Source organism: Melitaea cinxia, chromosome Z (assembly GCF_905220565.1).
Source record: "Melitaea cinxia chromosome Z, ilMelCinx1.1, whole genome shotgun sequence".
In the NCBI taxonomy this organism is placed as follows: Eukaryota; Metazoa; Arthropoda; class Insecta; order Lepidoptera; family Nymphalidae; genus Melitaea; species Melitaea cinxia.
In genome coordinates, this window is record NC_059424.1 from 8,050,195 (window position 1) to 8,069,239 (window position 19,045).

At 35.5% G+C, this 19,045-nt stretch overlaps 1 protein-coding gene across 1 annotated transcript; it reads left to right on the top strand.

The window, feature by feature from the left end:
* Window positions 1–4,421: 4,421 nt before the first annotated feature.
* LOC123668564 lies at window positions 4,422–19,045 on the top strand. Its single transcript, XM_045602296.1, has 10 exons — window positions 4,422–4,541; window positions 10,639–10,764; window positions 11,727–11,900; window positions 12,005–15,018; window positions 15,087–15,255; window positions 15,591–15,662; window positions 15,733–15,910; window positions 16,092–16,329; window positions 17,272–18,426; window positions 18,500–19,045. The coding sequence occupies exons 2-10, from the start codon at window positions 10,655–10,657 to the stop codon at window positions 18,928–18,930; spliced, it is 5,541 nt and encodes a 1,846-aa protein (XP_045458252.1). The 5' UTR covers window positions 4,422–4,541; window positions 10,639–10,654; the 3' UTR covers window positions 18,931–19,045.

Below are 19,045 nucleotides of genomic sequence, written 5' to 3' on the forward strand. Positions count from 1 at the left end.
ACAGTAGTTTCTCTCTGGCTTGGATAAAGATTTGCTGAAATATGCAATAACTACTTCTCTTTCACCCTGTTTTTGAGATAACACCCCTCCAATGGCCGTGTTGCTTGCACCCGTGTTGAGTATAAGCTGACCTTCGGTTTGTGGATATCCCAGGATTGGTGTTTCACACAGATGTTTTTTCAGTTTCTGAAAAGAATCTTCACAAGTCCCATCCCAACTAAATGGTCATTTATCTTCTGTCAGCCGATGTAATGGCTTGGCTATCTCTGAGAATCCCTTAACAAAACACCTGTAGTATGAGCATAGACCGAGGAATGCCCGCACTTTGGTTTTGCCTTTAGGGGTAGGCCATTTTTGGACTGCTTCCAGTTTCTCCGGGTCTGTCTGGATTCCATTACTGGAGATAACATGGCCGAGATAACTGACCTTATTCCTAAATAAACGACACTTTTTCGGGTTTAACCTTAATTTGGCGCCCTCTATTTTAGCGAAAACTCGCTCCAAGTTTTGCAAGTGGTCCTCGAAGTCACGACCGACAATAATGACGTCATCTAAGTAGACTAAGCAAGCCTCTCCAACTAAGCCTGCCAGTACACGCTCCATGAGTCGCTCAAATGTGGCAGGTGCGTTGCACAATCCGAAGGGCATGACTTTAAATTGCCATAAACCTTTACCGGTCGAGAAAGCTGTCTTCTCCTTGTCTTTTGGATGAATTTCCACCTGCCAGTATCCAGATTTTAGATCTAGGGTTGAGAACCATTTCATGCCACTCAAGGTATCCAAAGTGTCGTCAATTCGAGGTAACGGGTAACTGTCCTTCTTAGAGACATCATTGAGACCCCTATAGTCCACACAAAATCTCGTGCTACCATCTTTCTTTTTCACTAATACAACAGGTGAGCACCACGGACTTGCAGACGGTTTAATAATCTTATTCCTTCTCATGTCCTCCAAAAGGCCTTCAACTTCTTTTTCCTTTGCAATTGGTATCCGTCGTGCTCGTTGACGAATTGGTCTCTCACTTCCTGTATCTATCCTGTGCTGGACCACTGAGGTTCTTCCAAGGTCCCCTTCGTGACTGGAGAAGATATGCGCGTAGCACTGTAAAAACTTCTTGGCTTTCATGCTCTGCGAATAAGACAGATTACTCTTGCAGTCGTCGAGTAGCTCAGTCACAAATCCGTAGTTGTTGCTCTTTGCCAAGTCTGCGCCTGTCATCGAACTACACTTTTTCATCCAGACAACTTCTTCGCACTTTCCAATGACGTCACCTTTGTTCAAGCAGATCTCGCAATCATCAAGATTGAAAACCTTGACCACAGCGTTACTGCTTCCACTAACAAGGGTTCTCGCCGTCATCAGTTTTTGCGCCGATGTCTTGGTAGGTGTGTCTTCGATCAACACGCATCTGTTTGACTTTTTCTTTCCAGTTGTCGGTAGTTTCACCAACACCCGAGTTTCCGCTCTTCCAGGTATAATGACTTTCTTTACACGTGCGACTTTCCCACAAGCACCACCGAGAATGAAGATTTCTTCTTCACCACACTTGAAAAACTCCGTCAGTGACATTAATTCTGCAGTTGTGTTTCTTAATGAAATCCAAACCCAAGATGCAATCATCCATAATCTCAGCCACGATAACGTTATGAGAGTATGACGACCCCCCTACATACATCGTAACTGACATTTCTCCCAGGACGGGTATTGGCTGACCGGAGGCCGTAAGAAGCCGACAGTTAATTCTCCTCTTGTGTTCCCTTGCGGCTTTTACCAGCTTTGGGTTCACAATTGTTCTAGAGGTGCCTGTGTCTAGAGTCATTTTGCAATCCGTCCTGTTAATAGTTCCCTGAATCGCAAGACTATTCCCGCTGCATGTCTGGGAGATAACAGTTATTGGGGCTTCCTCCGCGTCAGCCAGTACTCGCCTGTATGTATATAGTCCTGGCTTTTATTCGTTTCCCTGCTCTCGTGCAAGGGACGAAGCCCCTTGTTTCTTCAGCTCCTCTATTTGTTCCTCGATCCTTTTCATCCTTGCTATCTGGGTCTCCTTCTGCGGGCAGTTGAGCTGAAGATGACCCCTTTCGCCGCACTTGTAGCACATAACTCCAGAACTTTTCTTCGTAGGAGCCTTAACCTCCTTGACTTCCTCAGAGACCTCGCGGATCTTATGGGTCTGCCGTATGTCATGGCAATGCTTCCTTTAACGACGTATGGTGACGAAGCCTCACTGCAGCTCTGACCTCCAGGTCTTTGATTCCGTCGACAAATGCTTGAACAATATTCGTGTCTACCATCTTGGTGTCTGCTCCTGGGTGTGCCTTCCTGACGAGTTTCTCAATTTCCAACGCCCATTGTTGTAGTCCTTCTCCTGAGCGTTGGACTCTGTCACGCAGTTGAGCACGGAACACGTGCACCAGGTGGCGCTCCCCGTATCGGGATTCAAGTGCCTCCATCAAGTCTTGGAACCCGTTTCCTGTATGTGGCAGTGCTTCCAGAACCGACAAAGCTTGCCCTCTGAGCACAACAGTGAGAGCGGTCAGGCATTGCTCTTCTGTCCATCCGTTGGCAGTAGCAACCGTCTGGAATTGTTGACGATAAGCGTTCCACGGAGTAGTACCGTCGTATGGAGGCACTTTCATTTTGGTCCTTGCGCCACTCCGGTACTTCCACTAGACATCGCGGCTCCCGTGGTTTCAAGGCGCACTACTTTCTTCTGTAATTCAGTGAGGCCGGTTTTCACATTTTCAACATCCAATCCTAACCCGGTAACTCGTCCTTCCACTACGTCGACATCTTTTCGAAGCTTAGTCACCGCGTCACTAACATCTTTTACAGCCCAAAGCGTTTTTTCTTGGAGCTCCTTTTGTTGCTCTTGTGATTCTTGCAATTTGAAACTTGTTTGCTCTTGTGATTCTTGCAAAGCACGAATTTCAGCCCTTTGCAGCTCCATTAATTTAATTAAACTTCCTAATTGAAGAGCCACTTGAGAGTCTGTAGAAGCTACGCTGTCGCTGGTGGGCATGATAAGGTGGGCGGATCCAGTGGGCGGGTTTGAGACAAAGTGGGCGGGGCCTGAGCCTGAGTAGGCGGGTCCAGAGCCCGAGTGGAAGGGGCCTGCGTCCGAGCGGGCGGGGCCTGCGTCTGAGTGGGCGAGGCCTGAGCCCAAGTGGGCGGGGCCTGAGTCCGAGTAGGCGGGGCCAGGGGGCGTGGTCAGTGGGCGGGGCATGATAGGCGGGGTCAGTAGGCGGGGCTTGGTCCACGGTGGGCGGAGCTTGGTCCCCAGTAGGTGTGGCCTCCGCAGCTCGTTGTGCCCTTGTCTTGGGCTGGCGCCCTTGGAGTCCTTGAAGTCTTCTCCCGGAGTCAATGGCATCTCCAAATCTCACTTCCGACACCAGTTGTTACGTGCTAGGGTTCGAAGGATTTGGAGAGAAAAACCTGCTGACTCTTTTCAAGACTTTATTCACTAGCACTAGGTCCAACACAAAGCACTAGGTTCTAACACTAATCACTAACGATGTCCTAAGCGTAGCCACTGTCGTAGGTTTCGCTGGTACCGCTCTTGATCACTAGTTTTAACTCTTGAAGTCGCCTCGAAGATCGCTCAAACTGAACTGAACTCACTCGCCTACCTGCGGCTATTTATATCGGCCGATAGCCGCTAGATGGCGCTAGTTTCTTTGTGTGTTCGTAACAATAGTATCGGAAAGCCAGGGAGCGGGATTTTGCTTGACTTTGATTCTTTTAAGTGCTGCATGCCGATCATAAAGGTCTAAAATCTTCGCATTAAGGCTTTTAACTTTTTCGTCGATACTGATGCCACTCAACACATCAGACCAATCAATATTCGAAGCATCACTTTCCAGCGCCTCCTGGTTAATATTCTTATAGCTACGTCGAAAAATTAATTAAGGTTTACGTTTAGGGGGACGCACACGATAGAACAGGAAAAGTAGATCATGATAGGTAAATGAAGCGGAAAGTTGGCCATGAACTAGAAAATTATCAATATGTATATATATATACATATTGATATGTTATGTTATGTATATATATATATTATTATGTAAATATCAAAAGTAAGTCAATTAAGTATACTAATAAAATTATGCAGTATCTCTAAATAAAATTTTATGCATAGAATATTTACAAAGTTCTTTTTTTTGTACTTTAAAAAAAAAATAGAATTTTACTTTATGACCTGAAATAAGCAGTACGCCGGCGCAAACACTGTTAAAAAAATAGATGAAATTTTTAACTCGTCACAAATATATACATTTTAAAATTTCTAAGGTAAGACAATACTTTTGTATTAAAATGGCAGATTTTATCTAAAATCAAAGTACATAATACATTATAGACTATATTTATCTGATGTCTAAATTATACAGATACGTCACAGAAAAGTCATAAATACCGGTCTTGACAATGGCGCTAGTGCAGTGCAGATCGATCGATAGGTAGTTGTGGATAGCTAGCTACGTATATAAGTATTAATCTGTGTTTGAGGAGAAGAAAATTGCAGTTCCATACTTCTTAATTTTGTAAGTACAATGTCATAATAAATACGTAAAAACAAGTGTAAATGATTGTTTTGTAATTATTATTTCTCATATATCAGTAAATAATTTTGTTAATACATCACTTTTTTACGTGAAGAATTATTGCACTTATTGGAATATTTTTGGTATGTCACGAGAGTTTGTTTGTTCTTATCATTTTATCAATTTCATTAATAATTATTTAACAAAATCACATTTTTTGATATGTGCGTTTACGTGATTGATTTTTATAACTTGACGCGAAAAATCTGCTGCGATAGAATTTTTTAAATACCTTCAATTATTTTCTTTGGCTCGTATTTCTTAATGATTATATCTAGAAATAATTTAAACCTTTAACGATAAAGTCTTTTTTATCGTTTTACTTTTTGTAGAATAAAAGTAAGTCTAAAGATATTTCATACATTTATTGGTGCTGCATGATGTCATTTAGTACTAGACAATAGAAACATGTTTTGCATTTAAATTTGTTTTGTTAGCTTATAAATAATAAAATCGTTATTTATTAATTTAACGTGAGTTTTGTAAATAATATTTCGTCAAGCCATATGTATATCGATTAGGTATTTTTAAATTATTTTTAATTCTTCTTAAAATGGTAGGTATATTATTGTAAATAAAAGTTTTGTTACTAAGTAGAAAAAAAAAAATTATATCCCAAAATGAATAAAAAGAGGGTAGAACAAATCAGCCATATGTAAGGGTGAATATTGAGAGCATTTAAAAATTAGTTATGATTCCTTGATTATTATATGTAGTATACATAATTTTTGTAAAGATCTAATAAATGAAATAGAAAACATAAAAGTACACACGCTAGTCTATCTATATAAATAAAAATGAATGTTGCTAAGCGCATAAATCGAGAACGGCGTGACAAATTTGGCAAATTTATTTTTTTGTATGTCCCTTAAAACCCACGGAAGGCTTTAATAGTAAAAAAAATAAACATTTTTTTTTTACTATTAACTATTGACAGAACGAAGTCGGTCTGGGCAGCTAGTATTTAATAATAAGACGTAGACTTGTTAGCCAAATATTATAGTCATCTTATCATAACTTCATTTTTACTACCTATATCTATTTAAATATAAATGTGAATCTGACTGATTAATTTTTACCCTGAAAATTTTGACAGGACTTAGATTGGTATACTTAATTGTATTAGCTCGCAAACGAAAAAAACTTGACTTCAATTTAGATCTATGGTGTAATCTTAAGGGGTTATATATTTACACTTGTTAAGGGCGAATGGAGTTTTTTTTTCGTATTGTGTTTCTTAACTTTCTGTAAGTCCGTTTGCCAATTGACAAAGGCCTCCTCCAACCTATTCCATTCTAATCTCTCTCTGGCCACCCTACTCCATGTTATGTCTGCAACCTGTCTGATATCATTATCCCACCATTTTTGTTGTCTACCTCTTTTTCTTTTAGCTTCATTCGGGTGCCATTGTGTAACTAATAATAATATAGGATTATAATTAAGAATAAAAGATAATAATAATATTAAAAAAAAAATAATAATAAATAAAAATTACTAAAATTATATACATATAATATAACAAAACAGTTAATACATTTTCACTTTTAAAAACACTTCCATTTGCCCATATTTCTGTTAACTTGTGTATAGATATTTTAGTCCTACCCTACATATTATTAATTTCTTTTCTCAACTATGAATCTTTTATATATTGTATTGTGATGTACCCAACATATAAATTATTGTTTAATTTAGTGTTTGTAATTTCTCATGTGAGTGAATTGTTTTTTTTTTTTTTTTGAGAAATAAATGATCCTTAACCTTATTATTGGGTTATAATTTTTTATCAGATTAAACAAAATGCAGGGTAACTACTGGTTGCTATGTTGTATTACTTGTTAATGTCAATTAAACTTGATTATTTCTCGTTTGCAAGCATATAAAATTATTGAAACAAATCTAATCTAATCTAATTAAAATTTGCCAAAAGTTTTATAATTATAATTTTTTTTTAATAAATATAACCTTTTTTTAACAGACTTCAAATAAAAGAGGAGGTTACTGAATTCGACCATATAAATATTTTTTTTTTGTTGGAGAAGAGATATCCCTAGTTTGGTACCATGATAAGGAAACCAGGATCTGATGGTGGGATCCCAGAGAAAAAATCGAGGGAAACTCGAAAATCCGCATAACTTTTTACTGGGTGTACCGATTTTGATGATTTTTAATTTAATCAAAAGCCTTTAATGAAAAACATTTAAATTTCATCGAGATCTGATTACAACTTTTGGAGTAATCTTTGATAATGCCTATTTACTTGACTATTTTTTCGTCTACCTACGTTGCATTACTTGTCGATATAATTGAAGTCGGTTTTTCTTCGTTTGCCTGCAAACACAATTATTTATAATTATAACTAGCTGTGGCCTGCGTTTTCACCTGCGTTAATTTGAAAATATTCATTCCTCCGCCCTTCTTGGTAAATGGGCTTGCCAACATAAAAAGAGTGTCAAGTTTCTACAAGTACTTTCTGAAATTAGCGCATTCAAACAAACAAATAATAAAAAATATCTGTTCAGTTTTATAATATTAGTAACCAGTAGTTTTACGGGTAGTAATAAATTTAACTCTTAGGAAGTATGTATTTTTCATATTTTTTTTTTTTTACAAATTTTTAAAAAAAGGAGGAGTTTCTCAATTTGACTGTATTTTTTTGTATATAAATATTGTTACATAAAAACTTTTTACTGGGTGTACCTATTTTGACGAATCCTTTTTCCTAATTGAAAGCTCTTACTTATCATGTGGCCCATTTTGAATTTTATTGAGATCTAATGAGAACTTTTTAAGTTTTTTAGTTAATTTTTATTTCGCCTACAAGCACTACACACAACATACCACAATTATTACTATTACAATAGTATATTTAGGTAGTCTTCCTAAGATTTCACTTTTCGTAACTAGGATTCTAGTAGTTCATCTCTTGTCATCTGTTTATAAATATAAAAATAATAGAAGCCTACTTACTCGTAATTAATATCAATGTGTAAACATTTCAAACTGCGTTAACTCTACTGTTCGATCAGTCAAAATTATGGTGTGGTATGCAACATAGCACGAGTTATGCTATAACTCTGCTCTACTTGCCTGCCCAGAATGCCTCAGATATAAAAATATTTAACAATTCTTTTATTCATTTCACATTTACAACCATTACTTTCCATTAGAACTTAAATATATTGCAATAATTTTTTTTTCTAAGAACTCGAAGTATAGTAGGGAAAGCGTAGTTTCTTCTTGTATCTAGAAACTTCACGTTTTCAAATTCGTCATGGTATTTAGTGAGACTAAAAAATTGGTTATCTAAAATAAACCAATACCCAAAAGGTGTACCAAAGGAAACGTATTTGTCGTTGTCCGTTTGTTTTAGAACCAAAACAGTATGAGTTGACAAATAAGATTCTCATCGAATAAAATGTTATAACTTTTTAATAAAGTTTTTGTTTTTTTTTTTTTTTTGTATTGTTTTATAAACAGATACCCCGTTATAGAAATCTAGATGTTTTTGGAACGAAGTTCCTTATGGGGCGTTGCGCTAGAGCTGGCAAAAAACGCCCCTAACGTTAAAAAATAAGCGTAAGATTTTTATATATAGTCTATGTATGACTAGTCAACGCGATGACTGTTATTATTATTGTAGTTTGCTATTTACATAATTATTATTATATCATTCGATAATTGTTATATATTTTGTAATTATATATAATTTTTTAAAGTAGTTTTATGATTTTTATTGATAAAGAGTGATAAAGGAGTGTCTGTTTGTACGATTTAATAACCGCTTTTTGCTTAATGCATATACAGGTGTATAGTTACAACATTTTTTTACAAAGGGTGACTAGTAAATTTAATCAAGTTTTCATTAAGTACTATAAAACACTACTATTTAATAAAGGTCTGGAGTCGATCTGATGATGGAGAAGAAAGATAGTCGAGGGAACTCTTCAACAATTTATAGCAATTACCTACTTTTTGAACTTAATTCGTTTCTATTGATGAGAACTTTGCATATATATGAGTTATAAGTGCCATTTCAGTCTGATGATGGAGACGAAAGATAGTCGAGGGTACTCTTCAACGACTTATAGCAATCACCTGCTGTTTGAACTTAATTCGTTTCTATTGATGAGAACTTTGCATATATATGAGTTGTAAGTGCCATTAAAGTCTGATGATGGAGACGAAAGATAGTCGAGGGAACTTTTCAACGATTTATAGCAGTTACCTTTTGCTGTTTGACGACCGCTTTGATATAATGGTGCATGTGCCGTGTTGGCGGCGCCTAAACACCGACGGTCGCGGGTTCTATTCCAGCTCGGAGTGGATACTTATGTTTATATAAATATTTATTTTTGGTCTAGTTGTTAATCCTTGTGGTTCTCCCAACCTAGCCTCGGAGAACACGCCAGGCTGTCAGTCCCGGTTGTTATTACGTACACCTGATAGCGAACTTTACTCATAGTATGTCGACGCGTTAGCGCAGCGGTCAAAGCACCGGCTGTTGCGCTGGCGTTAGTGGGTTCAATCCCCGCGCACGACAGACATTTGTATTGGCCATATAGATGTTTGTCATGATCCTGGGTGTTTGTGCTTGTGTATTGTGTATGTTTCTGAACCCCCGACATAAGAGAAAAAGCATCCTTGTTAGGTCTACCCATCACTAAAAATTGTAAAATAAAATAATTTTTAACAAAAAAATACCGACTTCAAAAAGGAAACTTAAAAGTTAAAAATAAATTTACTTAGTACAAAGTAATTCGTATTTTGATTTAGTTAATCAGAAATGATTAAATAAATATTTTATAATTTTGAAGTTGGTGCCAAGAAGAAGGTTTTATCCGTGTTTTCGGCAATAAAAAACTTCTAGAATATCATTAGAATACAAAGGTGAATGAGAACTCACACGTCAGCAGATCGATTATTTTTTCCCTTTTTTTTCTATTTGCACTCGTGATTATTTATTTAAATAACCAGTTCATATTTTTTTTTTATTATGTCGGTATGATCAAAAATTAGTAATCATATTTTATCGATATGTAATTCGTATTTTACCAAAAAACATGATTTACTAAAAAATAATAATAATAATAATAATAACGGGCTAAGCTCGGTCACCCAGGTACTTTTCTTTATACCTCGAATTGAACTTGAAATTAATATTTTATAACTAGCTGTACCCTGCGCGCGTTGCTACCCTTTTTTATTTTTATTTTTTGATCGTACCAACTCAGAAACCTTTGTGGGCTCATGCACAACACTGCTGAAGATCATGACATGATCAAATGCATAGTTTATATAAAGGACAAACAGACAAACATTCATTTTTATATATATAGATTAACTTCGTTCCTATCTGGTGTCCCACGACACCACACGGTTTTTACTCAGTGAGACCAGACAAGTAAAGAGAGTGTGCTCCGGCATCAGCTGCTTAGTCTTATCTTTTTAACTGACTTCATAAAAGAAGCAAGTTATAAAATCCACTGTATTGTATCAAATGGCAGTAATAAAACTGAAAACATAAAAATTAACCCGTATATTCCATTTTGTAACATTTGCTTAAATATTTTTAACATTTTGTAAGTTTTGTTACCAAAATTCCTATTTTGTGTTTGTATTTTATTTGTTATTTCAATTTTTAGAAAACGCATTTAAAGTAAGCTACGTTTTATATAAAATTAACTAATTTGCATGTATATAAAACCTTTTAGTTTTTTAAATAGTGTTAAACTGCTCATTTTTGCATGGATGCAATACGGTATGCTATCAGGCAACTGATGCGAGTCCTTAATCGAGTCTTGTAATCTTTTTATAATATTATAAGAGTTGAAAATAACGATAAAAATGTAAAACAAATAATTATTTGATACAACTACAGCCATAAAAATGTTCGAGCATTTTATAGAAATTTACTAAAACAGCTATTCTCGACATTAATAAGTTTTGAAAAATAATATTTACTGAAATTTCAATTTTGACACGCATTTATCTGCTCTAAGTTATGAATAGTAAAATAAGTATTTTTTCTATTAAGGTGTAAGAAATGCTTAATGCCGGACTCGAGGGTTAAGCCGGTGTCGGCTAGTGAATCCTCCGCATCAGACGAAGCATTGAAATTGGAACTTTACTTACAGAGGCAGCTTGAAGAGGATATAGCAAGGTAATTATTATAAACTGCATGCTACTCGATTGCTTACAAGCAACTATTTTATATGACTTATATATTATTCGTAGCAAAATAATATCAATTTATAGGAAACAAATCATTACATTGGATTTGTTATAAACCGAAAATACTTAAGCATTAATAACTCTTAGGGTGTAGTTTATGTGATTTTTCTGGGATTTTTGTCGAAATAGAAAAAGTAAGGTGTAGTAGTTTGAAGACCATATGCACCTTGCTTTATTATAGTCATCTCCATATAAAAACGTAATTTAAGCTACGTTCTAAAGCGAGGTTTACTAGGACACGCCTTTTAGACGACTATTCTTTAGAGGGTTCATAATTTTTTCACTACTGGGTAACTAACTGCTCCTCCCATCGGTGACGATGTAAAAGTCGCTATCGCCAACAGTTACCTGATTTCCAAAATAGAAAGCTAGGGGCTTACACGAGGAAGTGTCATTCATAGTATACTCCTCACTAGTATCTTATGCTACTGACAAAAACATTAAAAGTATAATTATTAGTCATCACGCAATACAAATGATGTAAATATGCGACAAATTACTTTAATATAAATCCATTTTAGTTCGAGGAGATATTTTGTATGAAAACATAAAATTCAATACCATAATAGTGCTACACTCGCACGACAGCAGTACGACACAATCGTTTCAATTTTTATTGTTATTAGATGTAGTCAGTTGAGAGGAATCTCTTATATGAAAATTCTAATTGTAAGATGATTTTATATCTTAGCATTGCTTGAAATTATTTGTTTACTAAATAATTGTTTCTTGAACATTCCAGTTCTAAAAATCTAAATATACATACTCAATCATTATAACTAAGTCCTTTTCCCGCTCATGGTTTAATAAGCAAGTTTGATAAGCATATTAAACTAACTTCAAACAAAAACCGTGAGTATTTCAATGTAAGATTATTATTATTTTTTACAGAATATTTGACGAATCAATTTATTCGGACCTAGAAGTGGTGTGTGGTAAACTAAAAATACTAACCCATACTTGTATACTAAAAGCACGTACAAATAAATTTTATCAAAAGCTTGAAGCATTTTTGCATGTGAACATCGGTAAAGAAGCTTTTGATGAGATATATTCGTTTATAAGGTAACTTTATGCATATAACCATACAATGCACTGTTTACGAAAATAGTTATTTATTGCTGCAAGAATTGCGAACGTATTATATATTAGCTTTTTATTACTTTCAGTGATGCTTATACCGAATGCGATATCACTACTCAAGAAAAAGAAATATTAATTTTTCTCAAGAGAAATATATTTACAAAATATAATTTTATCGATTCGCATAAATCAAAAGAAGAAATAGAGGATCTTGATGTATTTCTAACACCGAATTGTACAACTCCTTATACAGAGAAAAAATTTCAACAGATATCATCTCTAAGTCCCAGCACTGATTTAACTAAAGAATACTATGCGCTAGTGCACATCGAGGGAAATTTATTGGAACAGGAACTCATAGAACAAGACGCTTTATCAAATGCATTTCAAACTATAATAAAATCGCAAGATAGAGACAACAAAAAAGTGCCACAACGCAACAAACCAACTACATTGTCCTTGATTTCTAGTCATTCTCCCAAAATACTAAAACATTCCAATGATTGTGATATAAATAACACAACGTATGAACCTTTCGTAGTAAATAATTGTGAATATTCGGGAAAAAAACCAATTTATAATCAAAATTTAAAAGTTTCTGAAACATTAAAAAACACGCTTCCTAACGAACCCTCAATTGAAAAAAATACAGATCCAGCATATTCACCGGACAGTTTGATCACCGACGATCCAAGTTCTTCTTCGGATTATCTCTCTGCTGCATATGCTTATTCACCCGCTGTGGGATCATCTGGGTGCTTGACACAATTAAATGCTGGTGACGATAGTATCAAAATGGAGAATATATTTACTTCCTCCGATTCGGGCTTAGAAAATACGGGTTTACTAGAAAGCCTTAACAACCATAAAGATGTAACTTTAACAGATGTATCGTTATCTGAAAGCGCACGACATGACTTAACTATAGAAGAAGGATCAAGCCCAGAAGTTGACACAAACCAAATTCAAAGGATTCCAATAGTTCATACTATACCTTTGTCGATCTGTACAACACCTCAAGGTATAGAATATATTGATCTTAAAAAAAATGCAGACACAAAATCAAATGACGTAGCTTGTAGTAAATCTTCTAAAGAACAAAAGCAACGACAAAATGAAGAAATTGTTATATTAGAATCTTCGTCGGTATCTTCAGAAACAGGATCCTGGGAATCCGTTTTTCCTCCAAAAATTACTGACAAAGAAATCTGTCATAAATTTATACAAAACGAATGTCAAAGTGGTAGTCATACCCCCGTTAAAAAACAAAATGATCAGTCTGATTCTCCAAACTTTTTAGTTAAGACTACACCTTGCTTTATCGATGCTGCTAGTTTGGTAGACGAAGAATATGTCTCATTGAATATATTAAATCAACTGGAGAAGAGAAATATTAAAATTAAAGCCAACAATACACCCTTACCAAGTAAGCCGGTGCCTTGTTCGTCTATCAAGGGAGTCGATACTAGCCCAGTAGATTGGTCTGAAAGTAATGATAATGATGACTCATTAGAACATCCTGACAACAAAGAACCTGATTCTATACAGAAAGACTTATCCCCAACTATATTTGAAATGACTCCTATAACCGAAGATTCTTTAAGTGGAAATGATATCCATGAAAACAAAAACACATCTGGACCTAATAATTGTGAAACTGACAAAGCTACATCTGTCTCAACAAGCACGGTATATATGGGAACTACGCCACACAACTCTATTATGTCATTAAAAGCGACATCACTAAAAAATTACGAATCTGAAGAAAGCGAAAGTGATACAATAGTTATGAGCAGAGAAAGTCTTACTAACTTGAGACCGAACAGGTACAACGAATCTTCTTCTCTATCAGATGGCGCGTCAGTCGAAAATACTACTTCTTCCAAAATAGGGTTACAAAGTAGTAGTCCCTTGATCCGACGAAAAGTAGATAACATCTCAATAACGACAGAAGTATGTTTGAATGTCGAAAATAATAGTTTTCCAAAATCGTCAAAATCAGTATCAGCATCTGCCTGGGTTGTTGATATGTCATTGAGTCCTAAAGTGTCAGAGGGTAATAAATCTAGCAGATCTAGCCAAAATATTAATGTCAAAAAACAGAGTGGCAGAGTGTATGAAAATTTAAAAAATGAACCCAAGTCGAGTAGCGGCGATAGTTGCAATAAAAGTAAAAGTTCTGTGGATTCTGATAGCTCTGAGAAGTCTGGTCATATATTCTATATTGATTTGACTACTCTACCTGATACTCCACCTGAAAAACAAAATATTGAAAATAGTACCGAAAAAAAGAATATATTTTCCATGTATATAGATTTGGGTGATAAATCTACACTTAAAGAAATGCCATCACGACTATCATCTTCCCTCAATGTAAAAAAACAACCGAGTGGTAACTCTTTAAAAGCTGCTGAAAAATCTAAAGTTCCGAAAACGATGTCCAATGAAAAATCTGTGTCCGTCAGAGATAAATCTCATCACACTACAACGGATCAGGATCCGAACGCTAGTTTTATTTTTGAGAAATACGAATCATTATGCAATGATCCCAACATAAGTATATCTGAAATTATAGCGATTCCAGACCCTAGTTGTCTAAAGTCAAGTGAGGTATGTGAGGTTGAAAGAGAAAGAAAAACTGAAAAGTCACATCGACGAAGTAGTGAAAAATCTTTCATACCAGACATTAAAGAAGTAATTCCTGAAGAATCTACAAAAAATCAGGCGACAGACCTTTATGTTAAATTATCGGATTTAGATAAACCAGTCCAGAAATCAGACAATTTTGAGAGAGAAATTTTAGAGTCACGAATGACACGATCTATACCTGATAATAATTGGTCGGAACAAAATACAGCAAGGACATCTAGATCAAGTGAGGTTATCAGTTCATTCCACTCGGAAAATGCATTGAGCTTAAATAGACTTTTTCCGCATTTAAAGAACGAGTTCAGTAGAAGCATGCCTATATCATTATCTGGGCGAACAAAGTCACCACTGAGACAAGGTGTATCTTCGAGTGTAGGGGAAATAGATGAGCCAGGTTCAGATATGTCTGAAATGAGTAGCGTTATCAGTAGCCTGTGTCGTTCTGTTATAGGTAAGACATTTTTATTACCATTTATTGTAGATTTCATAGTACGATTATATAACTGAATTTTTTTTTAGAGAACAGTACAACAGAAGATACAAGTGATACTACAAGTTTCATAGTAAATTGTCAGTCCCGATTAGGTCAAGATTTACTCCGCATGTTCTTAGAAGAAATAGCACCAGATGTTATAGTTGAAGTTTCCGGAAAGCGTATCAAAGCACACAAATGTATATTGTCTTCAAGGTAACTTTAAAAGACTAAAATTGTTAACTAAATGATCATATCGCGTAAATGCAGTATATATATACTCGAACCAGCAGTTTCTTAGATTAACAACGCCTTTGAACAAACAAATTTTACAGATTGCATTGCGTTGAAACGTAAATATTTTAATATATTGTATTCTTTTTTTATTTACATCGAAATACCAATAAAGTATAATCAACACATATAATAAAAATCGCAAGTATAATCGCTTTCCATCAGGTCAGCCGTACGCTTGCCGATCTAGTAGTATAAAAAAAAAAATAAGCTTCTTAATCTTAACTGTAATTTTGACGTAGAATAATAATTTTTAGGTGTCAGTATTTTGCTGGTATTTTAAGCGGTGGCTGGGTAGAAAGTGCTGGAAACGTCATTGTCCTACCGCCGTGAGTATTGGTCTAATTTAATAAAATAAACGTTTATCATGTTATATAACAAATTTATTTATTTTTGTAGGTTCTCGTTTAACGTTGTTCATTTCGCATTGTGCCATATATATTCTGGTTTGTCGACTATCCCTGACTCGATAAGTATAGTAGAGTTAGCGACAATTGCAGACATGCTGGGACTCGAAGGATTGAAAGAAGCCATCATGTTCACTTTAAAAGCCAAATATTGTCATCATTTTCACAGGGTAATTAAATTATCAATATTTTATTTAATATTAATTTAAAAAAAAAATGGAAAATTTACTGAAAAATGCATTATAATATATTTTAAACTAACAATGATTTTGTAGTGTTATTAATGATATAAAATAAATGAATCTAATGTTATATATGCTTAGGTCATTTTAATGGTGAAATTGCTTTTAGCCATGTCAAGTATGCACAGCAGGTGTGCTGGAATGCTTCCCACTATCATCGGTTTATGGATTAGACGATCTATACCGTAAATGTATAAAGTGGATTACGAAATATTTCACAAAAGTGTGGCCCACTAAAGCTTTCGCTACGTTGCCTAAAGAGTTACTGGACAAATGTTATCAAGAGCACATCGTTAATTTGACAATTGATAATTTAATCGAAACTGTCTTTGGATGTGGTGTTACAGGTGTGACAATATTTTTTACCTAATACAATAATATAAGTTACTAATATGGCGCTGGATTATAACACATGTATAAATATTTGAACTTCGAAATATATCCAATGTGTTTATAAAGTAACATCAAGCTTAAGCGCAGAAGCGAGGAAGGCTTTAGTTTCAAACTTATTAAACTTTATTAATTTTTATAAAGAAGGCCTATGTGTTTTTATTTTTGAATTTATTCAAAGTAAGGCGTCAAGTATTTGTTATTATTGAATGTACGTTAAACAACAATTCAAACTAAATTGTGTAAAAATCCCCCCCATACCCATACTCCCCTTTATAACTTAGGGGTATGAAAATAGATGTTGGCCGATTCTCAGACCTACCCGATTTGCACACAAAATTTCATAAAAAATCGGTCCAGCCGTTTCGGAGAAATATTGTAACTAACATACTAGCTGTGCCTGCGACTTCGTCCGCGCGGAATTTAACAAAAACATTATTGTTCAGTTCGTAGAGTTACAAAATAAATATATTTTTAAAATAAAAGTAGCCTAAGTTAGTGTTTACTACATCAGCTATCTGCCAGTGAAATTCCCATCAAAATTGGTCCAGCCGTTTCAGAAATTAGGCGGAACAAACGGACAGACCGACAAAAGTTGTAAAAAATGTTATTTTGGTATATGTACCGTGTTATACATCCATATGAATTTAGTAAAAAGCTGTTAAAATGGTAAGCGACAGTTATGTTGTAAGGCTTACGGAAGGTTTCAATTCAAAAAACATTTTTTTTTAATATTAACTTTTTACAGAACGAAGTCTATTCGGGCAGCTAGTATAAGATATAAATAGACTTATATACACGACTTCACTGTTTCTCATTCTTTTAGTTTCCTCTTACACCTGTTATGTCCAAGGTCAACGAAAAAAAAGTAAAGCGTGTGTGGTATTGTTTTATTACAGTCGCATCATTACAAAACAGTAGATGGGCGGAGAGTGTGGCGCGTATGTGTCGACGTCTTGTAAACGCTGCAGCCCATTACGCGGCCCCAAGACTATTGGCCGTACTAGATTTAATATACACAGCGCCCAATGCCCCACAGTCAGCCAGACAAGCTCTCGACGACTGCCTCGCCGCCGCCATCGAATGGGCCCCACCCGACGAAACGTGTCGCGTATACGCCTTCCTCTCCCAGTTGGTGAAAGAAATCAGAAACCAACAGTTCTCGAGACCGGATCTCATAACCAATGGCAGTCAGAACATAAAAATACCGGACCCGAACAATCTTCTCTTCACTCACGCCACCAGCTGGCGCTTGCTATGCGAAGGGGCACTAGTTAGAGCCGCACCTCGAGTCGTGGATACTCAGGCTTTCAAGGATTTACCCATAGATCTGCGAAGGCGGCTACGTGAACTCGGCTGTATAATGTACGGCTCGCAGGCTATTCCAGTAATCACTTCGCCTCTTCAAGACAGAAAAAGTAAAAGTACTTATCAAAGCAAATCTACGAAAACGATATATTCAGCTACAACTCGCAGCTTAGACATGGAGAAAGTACGGAACACGTTCGTACCGTATAAACCTAAACCGATAGTGATGGGATCAAAAGATAAATTAATTACCAGTTCTGAATTCCGAGATATTAAAAAGATTGCTAGTAAAGTAAATATGCCAAAAGTTAGAACGACGAAAGCTCAAGAAAAGCGCGCCAAATTTAATCAAACTAAAACATTAACATCTCAAGATCGTTCTATCAATAACAAACCTGGATCCGCTCGAATGTTTGAAAATACAAAACCGAGATATTTAGGACCGCGACAAAATAACGAAAAGGAGAAAAAGACAGCAACAAGGAAGCTAGTAAACAAGATAGTTTCGTCCAGTGAATCTTCGAGAAATTCGAGCCCGATACAAGCTCGAAACTTGAGGGTCAGTCCCATGACGAATGACCAAACATATAAACATAAAGCGCATGCTATGTCCCAAGATAGTCTAGCCACTTCTTCGCGACCACGTACTGCAGAACCCTCCACTGATTCTCTGAGCGAATCTCAAAACAGCAACAAATATGCTACATACACAAAAACAAAACATGTAAGCAAGGGGTCAAGCGAATGTAAGTTGTTTACAGAATATTATAATTGAATTATTTCTGTAAAGAGTAAACTAATCTTTTGTTTCTATTGCAGCAGTTATAACAAAGAGTCAGGGTCTTCCACCGTCCTCCAAAAGTATCAACCTTAAGACGAAAATTCCCGTCTACTTCAATCAGACTTGTAATGGTAACAAGTCGAATATCAATGCTAAAGCTGGGCAAATGAGTAATAATTTCGCTAAGAATAAGACAAAAGTCTGCGATCGAAAGATAACAGGATCTTTGATGAATGCCACGAAGTCTAGTTCAGCGAAGATTGTTCCAAAGGTAACTAAAGATATGCAAGGTCATTCTTCAAAATCCGGTAAACAGCAAAAGCATAATACGAAACAGGCAAGTGGTAATATCCAAAAACGAGAGGACCATGAAAGGGAACTAATTCCTTTAATGGAGAGGTCAGGTACCTTCTTAAAGGATGAGCCTATGTTCGTTGATAAAACTTCTAATGTAGATAATAGTCAGTAATTAGGAAATGTTTATTTTATTATTGTGTAATGGTGTCTGTATATGCCTAATATTACTTACCTTATTACTTTGAAAATGAAATTATACATGAATAACATGTACAGAAGTAATTGAG

Bases quoted from the DNA above. Each gene is read 5' to 3' on its own strand.
- LOC123668564 (XM_045602296.1), top strand. From the start codon at position 10,655: ATGCCGGACTCGAGGGTTAAGCCGGTGTCGGCTAGTGAATCCTCCGCA. The intron at 10,765-11,726 runs GTAATTATTATA...TATTTTTTACAG, and splicing joins CTTGAAGAGGATATAGCAAG to AATATTTGACGAATCAATTT. The intron at 11,901-12,004 runs GTAACTTTATGC...TATTACTTTCAG, and splicing joins GAGATATATTCGTTTATAAG to TGATGCTTATACCGAATGCG.